At 41.4% G+C, this 24872-nt stretch overlaps 1 protein-coding gene across 1 annotated transcript; it reads right to left on the bottom strand.

Moving 5' to 3' along the window:
• Positions 1-1708: 1708 nt before the first annotated feature.
• RNF146 (ring finger protein 146) lies at positions 1709-23763 on the bottom strand. Its single transcript, XM_060238984.1, has 3 exons — positions 23462-23763; positions 9616-9776; positions 1709-3473 (listed from the first exon to the last, which is right to left on the bottom strand). Exon 3 carries the CDS (start codon positions 3470-3472, stop codon positions 2423-2425), a length of 1050 nt encoding a protein of 349 aa, XP_060094967.1. The 5' UTR covers position 3473; positions 9616-9776; positions 23462-23763; the 3' UTR covers positions 1709-2422.
• Between the last annotated feature and the right edge of the window lie 1109 nt (positions 23764-24872).

The raw sequence follows: 24872 nt of genomic DNA, 5'->3' as shown, positions 1-24872 counted from the left end.
TGGATAGACATATGGAGCAGAGGATCATTAGTAGCTATTAGCCATAAGGTATAGATGGAACACTATGTCTGGAAGCAGTGATGCTCTGTATTCGGAGGCAACAGTGGAAGGGCTTCTGGAAGTCTGGCTCTGGTAGTGAACCTCCTGATGGCACCTGGGTTTTGGCCATTGACCTGATCCAGCGTAACTTCTCTTATGTTCTTAAACTTTTCTTTGCAACTATAACAAGCCTGTACAAAGGAATAATTTCAAAGCAACAAGGACTAAATGAGAGCATGTGAGCAGCAGGTTTTGTATGTACCACACAGGATGTCTATAGAGATATACTTCTCTCAAATTCATGGGGCTGTGTAAGATTCTGTAAATGGCAAAAAACCCAAGGTGAACAACAGTTACTGTTTTTATTAGTTCTTGTACAGCTGTCATTTGTACATGTCAGTTTTCTCTTTATGGGTCGTAGTTCAAGTAAAAGCCTATCACGGACAGCAAACTACTACAGCGAAACTTTTGCTTTTTTGTTGGCTTATCTTGATCACTGGGTGTACAAGTGATGATAAAGACATCAAGGAAAATGTGCTGTGTGCGAGATACAGCACATTATCATACTCTGCAAATATGCTTCATAGCTGACACCTTTTAAAAAGTATGAGAGCATATCCAGAGATGACTATAGCTCAGCAAACCAGGTTCTCTTAACAGATTAATTCTTATTGAGACATTATGGTACAAATGTGCTACTTGGAGCTTACTCCTGTCCTTGATGATTGGTGTCTGGATATATGCCAAAAGTCTGCATGTAAGTAAGCACTGCTGGCTTAAAACACTCCCCTTAAAATTTTCCATGTTTCATTTAAGAATTTTTTTTCAGCAATTATTTAATCTTTTGAGTTTCATATGAGAAACTTTGCACTCACCTGAATTTATGTTCTAGGTAACTGGAGGACAGTGTGTACTTGGAAACAGTGATATAAATGGTGTGCCTGATGTCAGGGCTAAAGCTATATTAAAAAAAAAACAACAACCCAAATTCGTATCATTCCTCCATTTTCAGTAACCACAGGATTGAACACTTGAAGTCTACAAGGGCTATCTTTGTATAAAAAGTACACAGTGCATAACTGCTGCAAATGCACAGTGGAGGAACTACTTGATGCTGAATTAGCTGCATTTGGTTTTGCTAGGGATAAAAACCCCTTCCATTACCCTCAGCTGTGAACACTACTGAATATTAAGCTTATAGAAGCTATTGCTATTTAGTGCAAGATAAATGGTAGGAATCTTTTCATTGCTAATACAATGAGGCAGCTGCTGATATGATTTTAGAACCAAGAGCTACTTTCACAAGTTAGCATATAAATAGTGCCAAATAGCACATATATGCCTATTTAATTTCAGCTACAGTTGTTGGGCAGTTTATCAGAGGCTGCTGTCTATTTTCACTAAACAGAGATTGTTGTCAGTATAGACTGACAAGAAAAGTAGCAGTGTGAATGGATTTTGAAGTACCACAGTAGACCTTCCTTTCAAGCAGAGTATTCTCTACATGGCTATGCTAAACACCTTGGACTAAAGTATGGCTTATTATACATCTTAATATTTAGTTAACCAGTGTGGAAAGTAGGAGCAATCACATCTGGAAAGTAGCCTGTGCCTCTTTTGCAAATATCCTCTTAAAGGTCACTTGGGCACAGTTCTGTGGAAACAGTGCTCAGATTGTTGATAAAATGTAGTTTATTAAATTATAAATTTTATAACAAAAACAAGACAGATCAAGAGACTCAAAACAAGCTACAGGGACTAGACAGAAGAGCCAATGAAGACACCATGAAGTGTTTACAAGTAAAACTCTGCAACAGAATTTTTACATTTCATTCAGGAAGATGATTGCTCTTTGTTTTAGTAAAACAGCTGAACTTCAGAAGTCACACCTATTTTCTCACATTAAAATTAAACATCCTGTTCATACCCAAACTCTTTTCCATTTTCCAGTTTTAATGTTCCTCCCATACATCAATCCATGCAGATAGTAAAGTTACTTAATGCAACAGAGAATGATGACAGCTCCAAGTTTTACAGTGAATATACATTGGTCAAAAAAGAGGATAGGGTTTCACTGGGAGAAGGGAAATATACTACAAAATAAAACATGAAAGACATTTACAAAACAAAACTGGGTATTGCTAAGTAGCTGTCAAACCATTAACACACCCCCAGTTTTTGTTGTTGTTTTTTTAACATTGAAAGTCTTCCAGCCAAGACAAGTTAAGGGATTGCCTTTGAAGTTAGAGGCCCAAGTTTGTTTTTCCTCTATCCCATCCACCAACCCCAACACACTTTAAAACACACTGCTAGACTGGAGAGCGATGTCAATAGACAAAATATACAGGTACAAGACTTGAGTTTTCAAAACATGGCTCTAGATTTAAACTTCAGTTACTGTGCACTGTCCATCAGGCCTTCTAGATCTTACACTGGTGTTTCCCACCCCATTTCCTGCCACTGGTCTGTCCAAGGCTGGCTGATTTGCATCCAGATGTCTCTGCTGAGCAGAGGATACAGGCAGCTGAAGTTGGGCAGACACATCCTCACTATCACTGCTAGCATCCGATTCTGTTTCTTCAATGGAGGTGTCAAGAACTGGCACCCTACCAGAAGATGATGATTCATGGTCTTCCTCTCCCTCTCCCCTATGGCTCCTTTCAACCATACTGTCTCCATTTATTTGTAAGTTGGCAAAAGAGTTCTCTAGAATGCTTGCATCAGGTGATGGCGTTGCAGGACTTGTCAGCTGACCATCTAGTGAAGGTAGGGGTCTAACAGAAACAGTTGCTAGAGGCTGCCCAGCAGCAGCCCCTAGAGCTGGTGTACTGTCTGCACCATCAGCAGAGCTCTCTCTTGCTAGATTGACAGCATTAGAGTCACAGTCCAACCTAAGCCCAGCCACTCCCTTCTTTGGAATATCTATTATGTCCCGTTTTATTTTCCTGCGACGTCCATGCTCATTTCTCCTATACTGAACCATGTTCTCAAGATCTGCCACATATAAGAACCCAGCAATTAACATTTCAGTGCTCTTTTTACCTTTAGAAAAAGCATCTTCCAGTTCCCTACTGGTACGTTCATCATATTGCCACCAGCCATTTCTGCCTTCATAGTACCAAGCATATTCCCCATTGCCTCTACTGGCTGCTTTAAGTTCCTCAGGTGATAGTAAGGTTGGTTTATCAAGGAAGTCCTCTGGGATCTCCTGCCGACAGAGTGCACATCGCTTTCCAAGCCAGGAAGCTCCTTTCACACACAGATAGCAGAAGACATGTTTACAAGGCAGACTCACAGGATGAACACATGTTTGCAGACAGATAGCACATTCAGGGACCATAAGAGATGGTGCTGAGCTGGAACACGGCTCGTTTGTCTTCCTGTTTGTGGGAAGCATGTTGATTGAGTGATCGACTTCACCACAACCGGCCATCCTAGAAATGATCAAAAGGGTCATATATTTTTGCACAACTGAGTTGCTTAGTTATCTCTTACTCGAAAAGTTTAAGGTATTTCAGCTGTAAAGTTTTGAAAAGTACATAAGCAGTCAGGACACAATAGGTTGGAGCTATGATCTCAAATGTGTTCACAAACCCTCTGCCCTTATGGCCCATCAGTTACTTTTGACTCCACAATCTACTTTCAAACCTAAACCAGGAAGTACAGCATACTTGAGTTTCTGCTAGTCCGTAAATGTTTTGTACACTGAACAAACAATTCATAATCCTGGTTTGCAGGGGGGAAAAACAATCGTAACTTGCTGGTTCAGCAAAGTATGGTTTGTTGAACCCCAGAAACTAACTAGGTAGCTTGAAACATGTAAGGAGAGAATGGACTCAGCAAGGCCAAAGCTCCTGCCAAGCTCATTCATGAACCAAACAACTGACAAAATGGATTACCAAGGCTGACTGTAATATGTTAATTTACAGGATGAAAAAGCGTGGTGCAAGTGACAGATGTGAACTGGGGCCTCTGGATTCAAATTCCTGCTCAGTTATAAAGCTCACTGGGTGGCAAGCAGTATTTTTTACCTTAATTACCTTGTGCAGTAATGGGAAAAAACATGACATATCCCAATATATATAGCCAAGGACTTCTTCAAAGACAAGGGAGGGGTAGCAAATACAGTAGGAGACAGAATCAGGATCTAGGATGATCTTGACAGGCTGGAAAACTGGGCTAAAACATATAAAATGAATTTTAACAGGGATAAATGTAAAGTTCTGCATTTAGGTAAGAAAACCAAATGCATAATTATAAGATGGAGCTGGGAGGGGGGAGGAACTTGTCTTGGCAATAGTATGTGCAAAAAGGATCTAGGGGTCTTAGTGGACTATACACTGAACAAGAGTCAGTAGTGTGATGTGGTAGCTGAACAGGCCAATGCAATTTTGTGCTATATCTCCAGATCACGTGAAGTGATGGTATCGCTTTACTCTGCTTTCGTTAGACCTCACTGAGAGTACTGTGTTCAGTTTTGGGCACCAAAATTTAAGAAGGCTATAGACAAGCTAGAACATGTCCAGAGGACAGCAACAAAGTTGGTGAGGGGTCTGGAGACCAAGTCCTATGAAGAAAGGATGAAGGAGCTGGGTACGTTTAGTCTGGAAAGAAGACAACTGAGAGGTGATATGATCACCATCTTCAAGTATTTGAAAGACTGCCATATAAAGGATGGTGCAGAATTGTTTTCTGTTGGACCAGAAACAATGGGCTGAAATTAAATTGGAAGAGCTTTTAAACATTAGGAAGAACTTCCTAACAGAGTGGTTCCTCAGTGGAACAGGCTTCCTCAGAAGGTGGTAGGCTTGCTTTCTTTGGAGGCTATATGGCCATTTGACAGCAATGCTGATTCTGTGAACTTAGGCAGATCAAGGAAAGGAGGGCAGGAAGGGTTGTATCAGCACTTCGTTCTCAGGGTCCCTTCTTGCACATCCATGGCAATGCTGTTCATCACTTTAGGGCCAATCAGCAGTTTTTCTCCAAGCCAGTTTTATCAGGGATCTCAGAAAGGTTTTTCCCCCTTTTTATTTTAATCATCTTCTGAGCTTGGAGCAGGGATCACTGGCTGTATGTGTAGGGGGAGGTACTTGTGAATTTCCTGCATTGTGCAGGGGGCTGGACTAGATTACCCTAGAATTCCCTTCCAACTCTGTGATTCGATGACAAGGTGTAATGTGATTGAAAATGTAAATGTTCTTGCTGCTAAACTAAAGAAAGAAGGTAAGGCTGCATTATAGGACAGTGTCCTAACAAAAAGAAATACTGTAGTTCTCTTCCAAGACTACTTTTTATCTAATTGTCAGCAGCATCCCAGAAAATACCACAGTTTTAACTGACCTTTGCTCAAGATGTAAATCTTTTTTTTTTTCACAATATAGAGCATACTCCAAAAGTTGACCACTGTATGAACACATGAAAACTGCCTTATACTGAATCAGACCCTTGGGCCATTGAAGTCTCTATTTTGTACTCAAACTGGCATTGGCTCTCCGTAGTCTCAGGATGACATCTTTCAACGCCAACTGATCCTTGAATGGATTTGACAGGGATTGTACCTGGGACCTTTTGCATGCCAAGCAGATGTTCCACCACAGAGCCACAGCCCCTCCCAGACCACTGTATTTGCAAAACACTTCACAAAGCTACAATGACCTTTCACACCCTGCAATGTGCTGGCAAAATTTTATACTGCGTTTCTCTAGTAGATGTTTGCTTCATTAACTTCCTGTCTTTACAGCAGTACTTAAAAGAAGATACATCAAGTTAAAGCCATTAGAAGGTTAGAGCAAGTTCAGCTTTACTTTGCAGGACTCCATTCTACAGGCAGAGCCCTTGTTTTCCCCCACATAATTATAGAGCTCAAGTCAGGAACAGGGGGAAAACATAAGGTGACATTCTTAAATTTGTGTTTTATGAGCAAGATGTTCTGTGATAGTAAGATCCTCTAAAAGATGCATGTACTTTTCAGAGACAAAAGTAAAGTTTGCATCCAGTGAAGCAGTTCCAAAGACTTCTGCCCGTGGAGTGTGATCTTCTCTCCCCCTCCCTTTTCACTGCAGTCTAGCATGCCCCCTGAAATGCTGCTGGCATCTCCATTTGAGCTGTAGCAGGAGACAAAGTCATGCTCTGTGAGAGGAACTCCTGTCCACAGAAACAATTTGGTGGATCCAAGTCTTGATACTTTACATTTATTTTGGGATGCAGGGGTGGAAACTAGTTGGTCAAAAGTTCTGGTTTTACTGACCAAAATTCTAAAAAACTGGCCAAAAATGGACAAATTACTGAACAATTTAATTGCAGACTATTGATAAATTAAAGTAAAACTGACTTCATTACAAATTAATATCTGGCCTCTACCATCCCTCAGGCCAGCCATTGCCCATCTTTTTTTTAAAACACATTTTTATGATGACAGGACAATGTTGTCATTATTGTACAAAATGTATTGCAAAAAAAAATCCCTTTTAAAAATAATCACATACTGAAGATAATAAAACAGCTTCAGGCCAGATACTGCCCAATCAGTTTTGGCTAAGGGGCTGGAGGCTACGGTGGGATGGTTAAAGCAGAGCTGGCAGAGATTGAATCCTACTAAGACAGAGGCTCTGTGGCTGGGCAGGGAGGATTCAGTGTTGGGGTGCCAACTCCTGGCTTTTGATAGTGTGCCCTTAACACTAGTAGCAACCGTCAAGAGCTTGGGTGGGATTCTGGATGCCTTCTTATCAATCGAGGCCCAGATAACAAATGTTGCAAGACTGGTGTTTTTCCAGCTCCACCAAGTCAGGCAACTGGCCCCCTACCTGTCTTGCCCTGACCTTGCCACAGTAATCCACACAATGGTCACCTCCAAACTGTAGCTAGTTCTACATGGGCCTATCCTTGAGACTGACCCAGAAACTCCAGCTGGTGCAGAATGCAGTGGTGCGGGTCCTTATGAAGATCCCACGAACAGCACACATTCCAACCTGTGCTGTGTGAGCTGCACCAGTTACCAGTTGAGCACCAGATCAGGTTCAAGGTTTTAGTGCTTACACCTTTAAGGTAATGTCTGGGACCCACATGCCTTTGGGCCCACCTCTCCTGGTATATTCCCTGAAGGAAATTACACTCCACTGATAAGAATTTGCTTGTGGTTCTTGGCCTGAGTCCTCGGCCATAGCCAGGGCTTTTAGTGCCCTGGCCCCAACCTGGTGGAACACTCTGCTGAGTAACATCCATGCCTTACAAGACTTGATGCAGTTCTGCAGGGCCTGTAAGGCACAGATGTTCCGCCAAGCATTTGGCTGAGGACAGCAACAGCTTTCATCTGGCTGGCACTAAATAGTAGCATAACTGGAAATTAAGATCACCATCTGAGCAAATTTGACAGATATTTTATTGTGATTTTTTTAATCTATATAATGTCGCTTATTGTTGTACAGTGCGCCAAAGCCCTGTATACAGGGAATAGATTGTATAAAAATCAAATTTAATAAATAACGTATTAAAAGTCATACATAAAATAATCATGAGAACAAAACATAGTCACTGTAAGGTAAGAGTTGTCTTTGCTTTTCCTTTATCTTTGTTTTTTTTTGCTGAAAAAAGGAGTTATTAATGAACTCTTTTCATTTCTCAACAGTTTTTTGCACTGCATCTGCAAGCATTTTTTGTCCTTGCTGCCCTCAAAATACAGTAACAAAAAACAAAGCAAAAAACCTCCAACAAAGTGCATTCACAAAAACAAATACTGACCTTAAAAAAAGGTCAGTAAAAAAAGGTCTTTTAACATGTCTCCATCTAACTTACATTGCAGTTTTACTTGGACAGTTCAAAGAAATAATAAGAGTAAAAGCTTTGATATCTATTATTCATGGGGAATGGGAGTTGCCAGTTAATCAAATGTCCCAGATACTCAACCTTATTGCTCTGTCCCAGCCCCAACCCAGAGGGATCTGTAGCAGCCTAACTCCACCCCATGAGAATGCCATGGTGACAGCCAACTTGCCTGGGACCTTTCTGCCTGAAGCCATTCTAAGCACAGCTAGCTCCTGAAAGCTTAAGGCCATTTGAGATAGAAGAAAGCACCAAAAAATGACATCAGCTATCAGAAGCCCAACAATGGCCAGAGGGAGATGGCTGGAGAAGGAGAGGAGGGGCACACATGCATCCAGATGTGCAGAGGCATAGCAGCTGAAGGGGAGAGGAAGCCTTTTAGATAAGCAAGTGCCAGATAAAAGTTTTTACTGTATTATAATAAAAATAAGGTTTTAATCCCCCCACCTGTTAAGAGAAGGTAGTTTAAAACATCACAGAATTAATTTGTACGACAATGAATTTGTTTCTTAAAGATGATTTTCTGATGTGTATCTTTGGAAAAAGCAAGCAAGGAAGGTTGAGCAGCTGATTAGCTAGACTTTGAATTCAATGCAGATTACCTGACATCTAATGTGACAAATCCAATAATCAGTGAAAACTATCCATTTAGTCAGAATCTCCATATGCAAACATCTCTCCCTCAAAATAGCACAACATTAACATGCTTTATTGTAATATGATATGAAGTGACAAGCTGAGATGTGGTAGAACATCTGCATAGAAGACTTGGGTGTCATAAGGGCAAGTAGGTTCTGTAGATTCCACTTCCATCCACTAAATGAGAGAACCTTCTAGAGATCCCAGTAATAAAAATGTGCATGGGCTTTTCAAACGATTATGTGCTATCCTCAATAAACCCATGATACTACTTACTTCATTATGTTCTATTTTATGTGCTGCTGCTATGACAACTTACAGCTTCCTTCTAACATACATGAATACATGAAGTTGACTTGTAACAAGTCAGACCACTGATCTATCAAGGGCAGTATTGTCTATTGATTGGCAATAGCTCTCCAGGTTCTCAGACCCAGTTCTTCCCACCTGATTTTTTCAGCTGGAAATGCTGGCGATTGAACTTGGGAGTTCTGCACTCACAGCAAATGTTCTACAACTAAGTCACTTCCCTACCATAATTAATAAATGAATCCTTTGTCTGTAAATCCAATTAACCATGATTTAATGTAAAGAATGGAATTTCCAATTACCATTTTTACTCTTTTAAAAGTGTTCTGCTGCTGAGCATGCAACAACAATATAAGCAAATCTCCCCTAGAATGCTTGTTCTCTATCCTAATTCAGTTTTCAGGAATGGCATCAATTCAGAATGATCCCCTTCTTGGGAAACAAGAGTAGTGCTATTCTGCTTCACAGGAAAGTGTTCTCCCCTACTGCCCCCCCAATACTAATTTTGGTTAGTGTGTTCCTTTATACTCCTAAATGTAAAAAAATAAGCGGGAGAAGCTTGGATAGCTGACAAAGTGATTTAAAGAACTTTCTGTGGCACAGTTATGCAGGGGTCTGAAGCATGAGGTGGGGTGAGTAGAAGAGACAACCTCAAGCACAGAAGTGTGACAGACAGGGTAGTGAGTTCCCTTGCACCAGTATCATTTCAATGCTCTGGTTTCACAATATTGATCGTAAGACACCCATGAAATCCAACTCACTGTACTTGAAACTGGTACATACCAGAACTACCTCAAAGCAAAATCTTACCTTCCCTTCTTCTTTATAGCTCTTCTTGAAACATGTTACAAAATTTAGAGGCCTTCGTTAAATGCATCCAATCAGAGCAAAGTAACCAGTTTCCCACTGATGGCTCATTCCTGTTGTGAACTGCTTGCTGACTGCACGTAATGTCTGAATTGCACTGGAAGCTGAAAGAAAAATAAGGACTATCAAAGTATGACCCTAATCCAAGAGTGACTAATGGGAAGTCATTCAGTAACATACATGCATATGATGGTATTACTTCTCGATTCCACTGACCTGTTTTTTTATGCACATCTCAGTGGTAATTATTTTATTTTCAAAATTTATACCCCACCTCTCTGTCTTCAGCAGAGCCACCAGGCTGGATATTAAGTAAACAGGTGGGACCCATGAAGCAGGATCTCTCCCCCCCCCCTAGCTTTCTCCCTCCCTCCCTCCCACAACAGCGATGCTGCTGGATTCACTGTGGCTCCTGGCCACCCCTACACACAACAGCAACATCATCAGGTTCTTGACCCACCATCACCAACAATGCAGCCAGGCCATGCATGCCTCCAGGCCTTGTTGCTGGACCTGCCGCAGCTCCCCCCCCCCCATTTCTGCTCCTATCACTAGAGCTGCCGCAGCCCCTCACCATACCCCCAATCACTGCCAGGCGAGGTATGTCTCCTTGCTGCATGAACTGCCACAGCTGCCTCCTCTCCCCATCATTGCTGCCATAGCAGCTCTTGGTCACCCCCATCACAGACAATACCCTTATTTGGGAGAGAATTTAAACCTCCAATGTATTTTTTAAGATTTCAGATTTTTATGCAAACCTGGGGATGGGGTCTCCCAAGTTTGCAGGTAAATCTGTTTTGTCTCAGTGTGCCCCTGATCCATGGATTTAGCTATCCACAGATGGGGGCCAGACTATACTTTTAGATATATAGGTAACTAGCCTCTGCAGTAATCCCAGTGTCACGTATCTGAAAGTTTTACCAAAACTAACAGTTCTGGAATAAAATTGTAACCTTTAGAAAAGCTTGAAACCAGTTTACTGAAAAATAATAACTGTCACGCTGTTCCTTAACTATAAAAGTACCAGAATGATAAAGCATCTACAGAACAGTGGTATTTTAGTAGAAGACCAATATTCAAATGCCACCTTACTGAAGGCAAATATTCTGAATCATCCACTTCACCACTTGAAGAATCTCTGCTTCTGAACATTTGCCAGCCCTATACTTTTTTAGTTTTTAAAAACACAGGATGGAATACTTTGTGCCTAGATACTTCTATAGCTAAGAAGCATTATATTTAATTTGCTACAGAAGAGGTTATATTGAAAAGCATTTTTCATGAACCTGAGCACATAGCACTGTTGATCGCCTAAGCAAATCTATTTAAGTGAAATTTTATTGCATACATTAGTATGCAGCTGAGAAGTTAAGAAACAGAGAGGCCTTCAAAGGAGGTTAATGGTAATGTATATTATTGAAAGGAACCCTGGGAAGGTTTTGGGTGACCTTCCAATTAAACCATTCTTGAATAAAAGCCTACATACTGAAGTCTCTCTTATGTTCCACATAATTATTTTACAAGTGTGTTGTGGGTTTTTTTTAAGTACCAGACAAGCAGATGGAAACAGCTTAAACTTCGTGAGTGCGACTCATACAAACTCAAGAAGGCCATCTCTGTAATGACATAAAAGATTAAGCTACGATTCTTGGAGCGTTCCTTTGACTCCACTTCTCTTTTCTTTACTACTTTGTATAACCACAGGCATCTCTAAATCCTATTAATCTTTCTCCGTTCCCACTATTTCTTGTCTCTGTATTTTATAGTGTATGCTGTTCTCTTTGCAGCTTCATGCTACCCCCTTCATCCCCCCCACACATAGCACAGCACTCTTCCTTCTCTGCACCTTCAGAGTCTGATTTACCAGCTGAGTAACATTCCCACAATTTATTCACTACTACACAGCTCTCTCCATGTCCCATTACCACCCCCATTACCCCATTCTTAGTTACACTCTTAGTTACACCAGACTCATCTTCCAGTCCTTAGGGGGGCTATTTTGCCACCCCTACCCCTCCATGCTCTTTAACAGCAACAACAAGTTTTCATTCTCCCAGAAACCCATGTAAGTAAACTGAATTTCAGGTGCAGGTGGCTGTGGTGGGCTGGCTGCAATAAACTACAGGCACTAATATGAACTCCCTGTATGTTTTTGTATTTCAGGAGAAAAGGATCATTTTTTTAAAAAAAAACTCAGTCATCTCCACTTTTGATGGATCTCAGCAACATTTAGACAAACAATGTACACAAGGAATCCCCATCCCAGGTGGGGAAACAAGCAGGTAGAGGACATAGACCTCATGTTTTCAATCTGCAAAGAGGAACCATGACCCAAACCAGTGGGAAGTCAATTGGCCAGCAGAGAAATAAACCATTAAATATGGGGAACTAAACATGAATTTATTCCTTTTCTTACATAGGGTGTATTTTTCACTGAAAAGGAAAAAGCATGCAATTATCTTCAGGAGACTTTAATCATAGTATAATTATAAGATTATAGTAAGGAAGCTTTCTGACAGCTGCATAGCCTTACCAGATTTAGAAAATGCTTTCAATTAATCTCCATTTTTAATCTGTGATATACCCCAGTCTAAGGCCTTCAATTTTAAACTTCAATAACTGCAGAGAATGCACTGTAGAATACTTACACAAAAGTCTGGGCAAGACTTTATTGCAAGTATTTTTATATGAATGTTTTCATTTTACTTATCAATAAGAGAGCCAGCACAGTGTAGTGGTAAAAAGCAGCAGATTCTAATCTGGAGAACTGGGTTCAATTGGGTCAGTCACAGCTTGGACTCTCAGCCCAAAAATATGTTTAGCTCGCCACCTAGTGATGCATAACACTAAAAGAGTTAGAACTTAAGACTGCCAATCTTTGGATCTCCTGGCTAGATCACACATAATGCCATAAGATAATTATTCTTATTATTACTACTTATCAATACTTTCCTCTATTTAAACTTCCAACACTTACTCAAATCAGTGCTCTTATAAACAGTCTTCAAAAATCCTATGTAAAATATAACAAAGTCAAAACTTTAAAAATAAACAGTAGCTGAACCTATGTTCAGGTTAAGTTCCGGTGCTTCAAACACAGCTGGGAATAAGGTGCTGTTCCTCAACTCTGATGAAAAGCTGGAATTTTTCATGTCACCAAGGATCAGCACAGATCTATGATCTCGAAATCTGGAGAGAGTTGGGGGACCACTTGCCACATTCTCTCATTTTTGTATACAAATTCTCCAAATGTGGTCTGATGTTATGGCTGACAGTTACCAAAGCAGCTCAAGTCATTCCTTCACTCCAATCTGGAATCTTAACTGCTATGTGAAGCCAGAACCAATCCTTAACATTAAAAACTACTTGGGATGATACAAGCAGTATCAGATTAAGTATGCAATGTTTAGTGTTGAATATCAAGGGGACTGCTGCAACTGTGCTACTCATTTTTCAGTTTACAACCTGGTGCTAAATAATACCTTTTATAAAGCAGACAAAATCACATTAGAATTGTCTATTTTAAAAATACGTTTTTAAATCCTACTAAATTCATACCTCACAGGGGTATACAAACATATGCTTGACTTACAAAGCCTACCACTGTATTACTCAGCACCAGTGTTAGTGTGAGCCAGCTCACAAATTTTTAGCCTCCAGCTCACACATTTAGCCTCCAACTCACATAGCTCAAAGGAAGGATGACCCCAGAGCACAATAATTTATGCAGTAGCTAAATGCTCCCCAACCTTTGCAGCACCGGGAACTGGCAGGGTGAGGGCACCGAATTCGGCCCCCCCATAGCCATGCAACCTCGCCGCCCCACCCCACTGTGCAGCCTCGCTCCCACCGCCCCTCCCGCAGCCTTGCTGTCCCACCGCACAACCTCGCCCACCGCCCCTGCGCAGCCTCGCCGCCCCTCCAGCACCCTCTGTTTTTACGATTTTAAGGCCAGGGAAGGGGCAAAGCACCTTCCCTGGCTCTTTAAAGGCCGACAAACCCCGCCCCCCCACCGATCGGCAGCGAAAACCTTCGTAGCAGCAGTGGGTGACCCACTGAAGAAGCGACGCTGCCCTTGTCTCCCCCCCCCATGCCCAAGAAGGAAGTGGAGAGGAGACAAGGGCAGCAGCGCTTCTTCAGCAGGTCATCCACTGCTGCTACGAAGGTTTTCGCTGCCGACTGGCAGCAGTGGGCGGGGTTTGTCGGCCTTTAAAGAGCCGGGAAAGGCAGTGCTTCGCCCCTTCCCTGGCCTTAAAATCGTAAAAATGGAGGGTGCTGGAGGCGCCGATGGCTGGCGAGGCTGCGGGAGGGGCTGTGCCGGGTGAGGAGGCTGCAGCCCGGTTGCCAACAGGCCACGGACCAGTAGTGGTCCGTGGCTCAGGGACCCCTGCAGTAGCTCCCAACTTTAATGCCAGTAGCTCACAAAGTAGAATTTTTTGCTCACAGGACTTTGCAGCTTAGAGGGAACAATGAACAGCACTACCCACTTCTCCCTCTCTGAAGTCCTTTAATGAGCTCAGAGAACTTGGGAGAGAAGCAAGGTTATACAGAAGGTAAGAGAAACTTCTACTGTTTTCCTGCAACACAACACTGGGGTGGGAACTTGGGGATTAAGCTCACACTGCCTTTAGGAGTAGGCTGGTCAGAGGAAAGTTGGCTCCCCACCCCACCCCTTCTCACTTCCGAGCAGGGTGGATAAAAAATCAATGATGTAAAAAAATAAAAAAAAATCAGTTTTTTAAAATTTAAATCGGATTTTTTGAAATTTAAATCGGATTTTTTAAATAAAATGCTTTTTGAGGAAAATATATTATCATCCAAAGATTATTCTATCATGAAATAAGGATTAGTTTTTAATTCTGAAGCATAAGGCTGTGTATTCATGCAATGTTTAAATTTTTTGGTAATAAATTCTGTTAATCCATTCACAATGTCATGCTCTTCCAGAGATTTCTGTAAGATTACTGGGCAATTTCTCTACCTACAAGATATTATCACAGAACACAGGATGCTTGGTTTTGTAGTTCTCAAAACTGTAATTTGTGTCTGCAGAGATCACATGCCTCTTCTACACAGCAAAAATGTTATAAAATAGACAGAGTTGAGAAAAAGACCTTAATCTCATTGTTCTACAAACCTATGTACACAGAATCAACCCCTTAAGTGCTAAGTTTCAAAAAGTTCAATGAATAGAAAAAGATTGCTTGGAGTGGAACAGATCTGCACAAGAAGAAACTTAAGTGTGAGGAGGGAGGGGCAAGCAGTAAAAATGAAAGTGAAACTTTTTGAGCAGACTACTCCACAAGACTTTGGATCGTTTGTGTGTATAACCCAAGGTTTTCACATTATTCTTTGCCTGGAGGAGAAAATCTATAATGGCAGCAAGCCATAAAAGAGACCCAGTTTGGGAATATTTTAATTAAGTTCCTCTACCTATTGGTAAGGTAGGCATGTGTGCAAAATGCAAACACTGCAACAAAGAAATGAAAGGCCTGGTGGCCCGAATGAGGCAACATCATCAGAAGTGCTATGATGAAGATGACAACAAAAACATGTTTGAACAAGCAGGATCTTCAGGTTGGTAAACATTTTTATTTAATCCTATTTCTTAAAGAGTGCTTTGAATTGTCATGTTTGAGCAAAATTATATTTCTTATTATTACTGCATATTACTGTCATTTTGATGCAGTTATGAAGAAAAGCAAATATTCTGTTTTGGGCAGTGCTGCATGGCAATGAATACAATAAGCAGAAATTGTATAAATAATAAAATAACAGCATTGATTTTTTTGTTTGCTTAGGGGAATTCATCATCAACACTAAAGTTTCTGGAAACTATCCACCTTCAAGATCACCATCCTCTTGTTCTACAGTTTCAGAGTTATCTATCCAGGATAGCATTTCAGTTGTACCATATACACCATTATCAGACACCTGCAGTATATCACCTAAAAGAAAGAAAAAACTCTTCCCTCCTGGAACCACCATCGATAAGTTTTGATAAAACCCAGCAAATTAAAAAGAGAGTTAATTGACGAAAAAATTGCCCAGTTTATTTATGCAACAAACTCTTATTTCCGTCTGACTGAGAACCCACACTTCATTAATATGGTCAATCACTGAGACCAGGATACAGTCCACCCAGCAGAGCAGATGTTGCAGGGAAACTTCTGGATAAAGTGTATGATAAATGGAGCAATGTGCAACAGCTCCGGAGGGTAAAATTGTTAACCTAAGTCTTGATGGGTGGAATAATGTTCACAATGATCCAGTTGTATGTGCTTGTATAACAGAAGAAGGGAAAGTCTTCCTTGTACAAACAATTGATACGTCAGGAAATGCACACACAGCAGAATACTTACAAGAAGTGGCAGCAAAAGCTATAACAACATGTAAACAAAAATTCAAATGTCTAGTACGCAGTTTGGTCACAGACAATGCTGCAAATGTATCCAAGATGAGAAGAAATGCAGAAGAGCAGGAAGGGAATACAAAGCTAATAACATATGGTTGCAGTGCTCATTTGCTGCACCTCATAGCCAAAGACTTCAGTGTTCCAGAAATGAAGACTAATGTTGTTGATATTGCTAAATACTTCCGTAACAATCATTTTGCTGCAGCAGCTCTGAAAAGAATGGATGGAACCAAGCTAACACTCCCACAAGATGTTAGATGGAACTCTGTAGTGGACTGTTTTGAGCAGTATATCAAGAACTGGCCTGTTCTGATGACAATTTGTGAACAAAATCGAGATAAAATAGATGGCACTGTCACGGCCAAAATTCTCCACATTGGGCTTAAAAGAAATGTTGAACATATGCTGAGTATCCTGAAACCCATTTCTGAAGCTTTAAACAAAATACAGAAAAATAGCTGTTTTATTGCTGAAATTTGAAAGGAACTGAGTGAGCACTTAAAAACAGAACTACACATTGACAGAATTAAATTACAAGCATTTAAAAACCGAATAGGACAAGAAGAGTCGCCAGCTCATTTTCTGGCAAATACTGTCAATATCCAGTACCAGGGTCAAACCTTAAGTGCTGAGGAAGAGGAGTTAGCTATAACATGGATATCCAGCAATCATCCATCTGTAATGCCAACTTTAATAAACTTCAGAGCTAAGGTGGAGCCATTCAAGAAATATATTTGCTGAAGATGTTTTAAAGAAAGTGAACTGGTGGAAGTCACTTAAGCACTTAGATTTAGAGACTATTCAAATAATGATTTTACTTTTAACAGTAGTAGCTTCTTCTGCAGGCGTAGAAAGAATATTCTCTTCCTTTGAACTCATTCATTCTAAATTGAGAAATCGTTTGGGACCTGACAAAGCAGGAAAGCTTATTTTCTTTTCCAGATTATGAACAAAGAAGATGATGAAGAGTGAGCTATTTAAATTTTTCATGTGTAGGCTAGGCTAACAGTTTAAGTTTTTTAAAATATATATATTTTGTTTAACCACATCAGTTAACACACATGGATGTTTAAGCAAACATATGCTATAATGTGATTGTTTTAGTTGAATAAAACAATTTTAATTATTATTATTATTAAGGTAATGATTATTTTTCTCCTTCCAATAAAGTACAGCAGAAGTTGCCAAATATGAATGATTAATCTATTAAACTGGAGATAATTCACCTCCCAATAATTTCATAATTACCTATCTATAATATTTCTATATAACTGTAAAACTAATATGAACAGTTGTTGTTCTAAAAATGAAATCATCTAATTGTGAATATTAAGGTTATACCAGCAAAAATGAGTCTTTATGTAGAAATCTATGATTTAAATCAAATCCACCCTGCTTCCAAGGTGAAGAAGCTGGCAGTAGAGCCATTAGTATGATAAGGAAGGGAACAAAAAAGATAGGAAGAGTAAACTACTGGTGCATAAACCATAGGGACATGATCAAACAGTTCTAGCCCTCTTCCTTCACTATCCAGTGAATCTCTACTGGGAGGGATTGGGGGAGGGGAGAATCTCTCACATTAACAAGGAAAGAACCCACTTTGCAGAACAGTCATGCTTGAGACACAGACATGCTAAGGCCTTTGGAAGGCTCTGAACGAGACATACATTGATACAGAATCTGAGAAGAGGTGACCAGCCAGATGGAGAAAGGGAGTTTTAGACTGAGGAAAAGAAGACTATTTGACCTGGATAGCCCAAACAACCCTGATCTCATCAGATCTCTGAAGCTAAGCAGGTCCAACCCAAGCAAATACTTGGATGGGAGACCTCCTTGGAATACCAGGAGGTAGGCCATATCAAGCCACTTCTCTGAATGTCCTCCATGCTCCAGTAGGGATTGCCAGAAGTTGCCATGACTTCACACAAAATACAGTAAAAATACCAACCCCCTCAAAAAAAACAAAAATAGGATTTTGTTAGCTTTATTTATACCTCACTTTCCCCCCCAGTGGAAACCCAAAGTGGCTTACATCATTTACCTCTGTTTTCCTCCATTTTATTCTCACAACAACCTGGTGAGGTAGATCAGCCTGAGTCAACTGGGTCAAGGTCACCTAGCAAGCTTTGATGGCAGAATGGGAATTCAAATCTGGGTCTCCCAAGAATCTTGTCCAACATTCTTTAGTTTCAGGGAGAGAAATCAAATTAAATAAAATAAATAATAAATTCTAACTACTATACAACACTGGCTATTACATCTACTTCCTTTTCTTATTCTCAGATGTTGTAGTCTTTTGCTGCTCAACTGTATGCTTTCACTTGTTGTAGCCACTGATTGTTTACATAAAGACAGAATTTTATTTTCTCCCCCTGAAATTGAAGTTATTTGATATTTGCAAACATGCTTTATCCTTAGCTCATCCTACAAAGTATAACAAACAGGGAGAGTCTGCCTAGTTGGAAATCCACATTAGCTGAATTATGGATGAAATTCAGATTTCTGCAGAAGAGATGGGCACTAGGGATGGGCACGAACCAGGAAAATGGAACTTCGTCCCGGTTCGTAGTGTCTATGAAGCACAAGCCTTCCCAATTACTGAACTGGTTTGTTTCATGAAGTTCATGGTGCAGTAGGATGGCCCTCCTGCGGGTTAGAGATAGATGTCAAGCTTGCAGTCAGTCTCTGGCTGACTCTTCTCTATTTGCCCTCCAAGTTTGGTGAGGTCTGGATTTAGAGGGGCTGAGTTACAGAATCCCAAAGCAGGTACCCCCAGAAAAGGGCTCTCTGGAGAAACACAATTGCAGGTTCAAGAATGTGTCAAATGGACCCAATAAAAGCTAGAGGCATCAAACTCAAAGAAAACCTCCCCAGGATGCCCCTCTACATGCCCTCCAAGTTTGGTGAGTATTGGATTGGGGGGGGGGCAAGTAGCAGTAGCAGCCCCCACAGCTGGTGCCCCCCCCCAGTAAAGTGCCCTCTGGGGAAATCACAACCACTGGTTCAGAAGGAATGTACTGAACAGCTCCCCTGCAAGGTATATGCATCTAACTCAGACCTCCCAGGAATGCCCCTCTACCTGCCCTCCAACTTTGGTGAGGACTGGCTTGGGAGGGGCCAAGCACTGCCCACAGATGGGCAATCCTCCTCCTCAGGCCTGGGAAGTAGTTACCTGCTCATTTCTTCCTGGAGGATCCTCGGGTCCAAACGGCAAAATGGGAAAAGAAACTGAGGATTCAGAAACTCCACTGAGGGGAGTGTGTGTCCTCAGCCAAGGAACCCACTAGCTGAACCCCTCTGCTCAGCTCAAGAGGACAGGTGCCTCAGAGCCCTGAGTAAGATCCAACCACCCACAATCCCACTGTTTTCACACTGAGGAATGACTTCAAGTTCCTTTTCCTCTCTCTCTAACTCTCTCTGCCTGCTGCAATGTAAAAATCATGAAGTTCACGGCATACATGATCACATGACTCTCAGCTGATTTTATGGCAGATTCAGGTTTGTGACGATGCTCACATCCATCCCAAGCGGGCACTGCATTTTATCAGTGGCCTGCTGGTGGCAATAGAAAATAATCCCACTTTGTGAAAGGGAATGAGTGGAATAAGCTAGAGAGGTGCACTAGTCAGTTGAATCTAGCAACTTGAGACCAGAGCCAACTAAGTTAATCTCTCTTTCCCCATCATAAAAACAAGGATCTGGAGAGTCATTTTAACAACTCTCCATCATAGAAGCTTTATGACAGTATTCATTCACTGAGGTGGGGAAGAGGCACAGAAGAGCAAGAAGATTTAGGAACAGTAAGAGCAGGTTCTTGGTAAAAGCCAAGATAACTGCTAAATTCATTTGCAAAGGTCCTGAATAAATACCTAAAGAAGATAACAAGATGGATGTGGATCAGTAAACTCAAGCTTAATCCAGAGTACACTGAGGCGCTGTTAACTGAAGACAAAGTTGCTTGAAGAGTGAAAAGTTACGCTGTACGGAACTTTTATGCTGTACGGAAGGAGGTTCTCCCTTTGAAAGTACAGGATATTTTTTTTTTGCTTGGGGGGTGCAGCAGAAGGGAGGTTCTAGTTTTCTCTATAGCATGCTGAGCCTTTTATCTGCTTTAGTCAATAATCTAACTATGCCATTTCTCAAAAACATGATTTGGCCTTTATGATCCATAGTCTGATTATATTCAGATCAGAGTACTACAGTGTGTTTTATGTGGGGTTGCCTTGGGAAACTGTCTCAAATTCAACTGGTTCAAAATACAGCAACCAGAATACTGTTGAGGGGCTAAAGCTCTGTACCCTTGTTCTGAGAAATCTGCAGAAGCTGCCCATAAGGAACAGTTCTAAACACTGGATATTACCTTGGAAGCTCTAAGTGCCTTGGGAATAACTCAACAATTGCATCCTCCCACATTATCCAACCTGCCAGGTTAGATCCTCCTTCACAGCTCGTTTTTGCGTCCCCATTAGCTGAGAGTAAGTAACTATGTGGGTCAGCAAGCTACAGTGAGGATGAAACTGTTCCATTTGATATTGTCTTTCTCCTTTCCTACTGCAATGCACACTGACCCAGGATAACCCAGATTATGGCATTACCAATTACTGTGTTTGGACAGTGAAGAAAACAAACAGGAAAAAAGTTGATTCACTTTAAATGTGGTGCTGGAAGAGAGTTTTACAGATACCTAAACTCTCCTTAGAAGCTAAAATGGTTACACTGAGGGTTTCATACTTTGATCACATTATGAGAAGACAAGACTTACTGGAAAAGACAATGATGCTGGAAAAAGTTGAAGGCAGACCAAAAAGAGGAAACCCCAATGTGAGATGAATTGACTCAATCAAGGAAATCACAGCCATCAGTTTGTAAACCCTGAGCAATGTTACGTCTTTCCTTCCTTCCCTCCTTCCTTCCTAGTCACAGCTGATTTATAATGGATTTTCAAGGCAAGAGATGTTCAGAAGTGGTTTGCCATTGCCTGACTCTGCATCACAATCCTGGTATTCCTTGGTGGTCTCCCATCCAAATACTTACAAGGGCTGACCCTGGTTGGTTTCCAAGAACTGATGAGACTGGGGTAGTCCAGTTCATTTTGGAGGTTTTTAATCCACTGTCTTTTAGGTGCTAAATCAAAACCTAAGCTTTAACTGAAGGGCATCATTGGTTTTAGTTATGCGTTTATAGCAGTCCCAGCTTTTAACATCAGCTTTAAGAAAACAAGGGTTTTTGTTGTTGTTTAGGGAAAGAGAGCTTATATTTACATCTACTAATGATAGTATTTTTAAAAAATAAACTAACAGCCTGGGATACTCGATAAAGATATAACATGCAAATCTTTCAAAACAGAAACTCGCTTCTCTAAACAAACAAAATTGATTTGTTCATTTTAACTGAGTATTCATTTATGCCTTTCCATATTTACTGCTACAGATCCAGTTTCAAATTTAAAAGTTTTTAGAAAAATATTTTGCATCTTTGAATAGTCTGCTAACTGGATTAAACAGCATCCACTGAAAAGGCTTCTGGAACTAGAGACATTTTTAAAGTATTTATAGCTTCTGTTTAAATCAACCACATTTACAAGTACACAGTCCAATTAATTTAATATTTATGTTCAAAATTAGTTGCCCACAAATTTCAACAGAAAGTTTTCAGTCTCAGAATGCCCAATTCTGAACACAAACCCTGGATGCAATATCTTTTATGCTGTAATGTGTGCCAATGGAAAGTGGCTGGTTCTATTTGGCCATCTTTGTTCCACCAGTTATAGGGGGGAAATTATGTACTTTTGTTCTGTAGAGATTTTTCAGCAGTCACTAGATTTTTAACAACATCTAATGTTCAGTAAGCCATTTACTAGTACTTTTGAGAGTTTTTGAAAGATCAAATAAGAAAGATCAAATACATCTTAATGAAAATACAGTAAGTAGTCTACCTGTTTCTGATGAGAAATTTTGCAATCAGGAAACAATGGATTGATCTTTCATAAGCAGACTGCAACAGCCTGGGATGAGGGAGATGGCTCTCACAGTGACAAAGCAAGGCATATGAGGTGACATAAAGGTAATGGTAGTCCCCTGCGCAAGCACCAGTTGTTTTTGACTCTGGGGTGACGCTGCTTTCACAACGTTTTCATGGCAGACTTTTTACCAGGTGATTTGCCATTGCCTTCCCCAAGGTGACATACAGCTCCTTTAATCAGCTGGGCCAAGTTCTTATAGCCTCAATAAGAGTATGTCTATAGAACAAGTGATTTACTCAAGTGACTCTAAAGTTAAAGTTTGTCATGCTCCATAGACTGTGATGGCACTGCACAAAAAAAATATGGGATTTGGGGAAATGGTGGTTTCTCAAAGTTGCAGATCTTTTGGACTATTCTCGAGACAGCATTGCTAATCTCAGGGCATTTCACAACAGAAAACAGTTATGGCAAAGCCCCATGACAATTCCTCCAATGAGACAGTACAGCAGTTACTGCTTGAATTTTAAAACGGGTTTCAATCTTATTATTTAAAAGCAATCATTTAAAGCATTAAGAACATGACAGCAAAGTATCTGAATCCCGTAAGATTTTTTAAAAAGTAGTTATTTATCCAGAGTTTTCCCCACATATAGCTCATTTACCATTTGAAAGTAATAGATCGAGTGAAATAATATCTTTTCGTTAAATCGCACCAATTACGTCTTAAAATCCTGGAGGCACGCTTCGCAATCAAAACTGTAACTAGTCACGGGCCTAACAGCAAACTTGCCATCTCCCTGATATTGTAGTTATGTGGGACCAACGACAGTCTGCCTCCGAGTTGGGGCAGACCCACTAGCTACTTCAGATTTCCAGGGAAGGGAAGGAGTGGGCAACGCGAGATGCTTGAAGAGGGAGGTGCAGCCTCGTGACAGCAAAGATGGTCACGGAGAACAACATCCAGAAGCCCCCACGCGCACCTCCCTACAGGGTTCCGGTGTGAGGAGGAAGGGGGAAGGGGGGGGCGCGAGGTCGGCACCAGCAAATGTTCTTGGCTTGACAAATAATCACCTAAGGCGAAGGGAGGCGGGCGCGCGCGAAAGGCTGGACACCGCTGACGACCCGTCGCGCGGCCCCCTGAGCTCGCACTCTCTATTCTGGGCGCGCGGCGGCAGTCGCCGACAACGACATGGGGCCTTTGTTTAGGGTCTGCCGCTGCCCGGAAGAACCAAGGCGTGGGGGAGGAGGCTGCGCGAAAGCCAAAAAGGAAGGGGGCAGCTTGAGGGCGGTCGGAGAAGGCCACAGCCGCCACCTTCCGAGCGCCGACAGACCCCTCCTCCTCTCCCCTAACGGCCGACTTTAGAACGAAGAACGCTAGCGGCCTCATGCAATTCGTTATCCCACGCACTCACCTCAGGAGCTGCGCGCCACTGCTCGGTCCCTCCGTGAACGGTAAGAGCCGAGGCGACTCCTTCATCCGTCGTCTTGTTCTCTCTCTCCCCACCTCCTTGCCTGGCGATTATGCTGCGCCGTCCCCCATGTGAAGGCGCGAGCTCCGATGACGCCAGTACGCCAGGGAGGAGGAGCAGAGGAGCCGTCTGCGCGTGGCGGATCCTCGGTCGGGGACGGACGGGAGCTGCAGCGACACCTTGGCGGTCGCCGTGGGTAGAGCGACTGGTTATTGCAGCCGAAGCGGCTTTTCCCGCCCGATGCAAACGAAGCGGCCCTGCACTGCAGACGGGTTAAATAGTTCTCTGCGCGTCCCGGTACTTCTGTGTTGTTTTTGGGTTCCCGTGAGTCTAATGGGTTGAGGGCAGAGGAATTGACTGCAGCGGGGAGCGGGAGGGAGTATTTTGGGGGATGTTCGCAAGGATTGCAGCACAACATTAATCAAAAAATAAAGAAAGAAAAACAGCAAGCCAAGAGAAGGAGGAGAGGTTTTCTGCCGGCCGTGCTAGATTTCTAAGTGCATGGATTTATTTTATTATTATTTTTTTTTTTTGTGCGAAGATCCAGAGCCGGAATCTTCCACCTGCCAATCTCAACTGGTGCAGACCCTTATGCCATTTCAGGATTTTGCCATCCCAATCTTTGAATGGTGGCCTGACATGCAAGATTGGACTGTGGTTTTAAATTTATACCGTAGATTTGTGAGAGTTTTTAACTACAGTTATGACCAAGCCCAATGCTTCTTTCCTTGTATCTGGTGGCATTGTCTCCAAGGGACATTTTAAAGGCTGCTGTCACAATTTAAACAGATTTACATCCTTCAAAGCCCAGTGAGTGTATTTACTTGGATATAAAATTAAATGAACCTCTGACTCAATAAAGTTTATGCTAAATTTGTTAGTGTTATGTGCCATTGGACTCCTATTTAATTTTGCTGGAACAGATTAACATGAGCACCTCTCTGTAATTATTACCTGGAAGTAGAATTTCTTCCAAGGAAATATTTGGAGGCATTAATGTTTGTTTCAAAAGGAATATTTACCTACATTTTGCTGCATTTTCAGACTTGGGCCAAAGCAACAATTCAGACATGTTTACTGCCACATAATTATTGCAACTGAAATATTTTCAGAATTACAAAACTCATTTCATATTTATTAGCAAATGTGTTTAATCCAAGGCTTGATAGTAAACCATTATATTACAATCTAAAACTATTGCTAATTTCTTTCTTTATCATCTAAAACTGTTGCTAATCTCAACTTTATCTGCTTAAGGTTAAACATCTCTCCTTCATACTCTTGAGACAGCTTACATTCCGATTGCCCAAAGTGGATAGGTATCTCCAGGGCTTTTTTTTAGAAAAAACCCAGC

The sequence above is a fragment of the Heteronotia binoei genome, chromosome 1 (assembly GCF_032191835.1).
Source record: "Heteronotia binoei isolate CCM8104 ecotype False Entrance Well chromosome 1, APGP_CSIRO_Hbin_v1, whole genome shotgun sequence".
NCBI lineage: Eukaryota > Metazoa > Chordata > Lepidosauria > Squamata > Gekkonidae > Heteronotia > Heteronotia binoei.
The sequence above is the reverse complement of the archived record's forward strand: the minus strand, read 5'-3'. Positions and strand labels throughout refer to the sequence as shown.

Bases quoted from the DNA above. Each gene is read 5' to 3' on its own strand.
- RNF146 (XM_060238984.1), bottom strand. From the start codon at position 3,472: ATGGCCGGTTGTGGTGAAGTCGATCACTCAATCAACATGCTTCCCACA.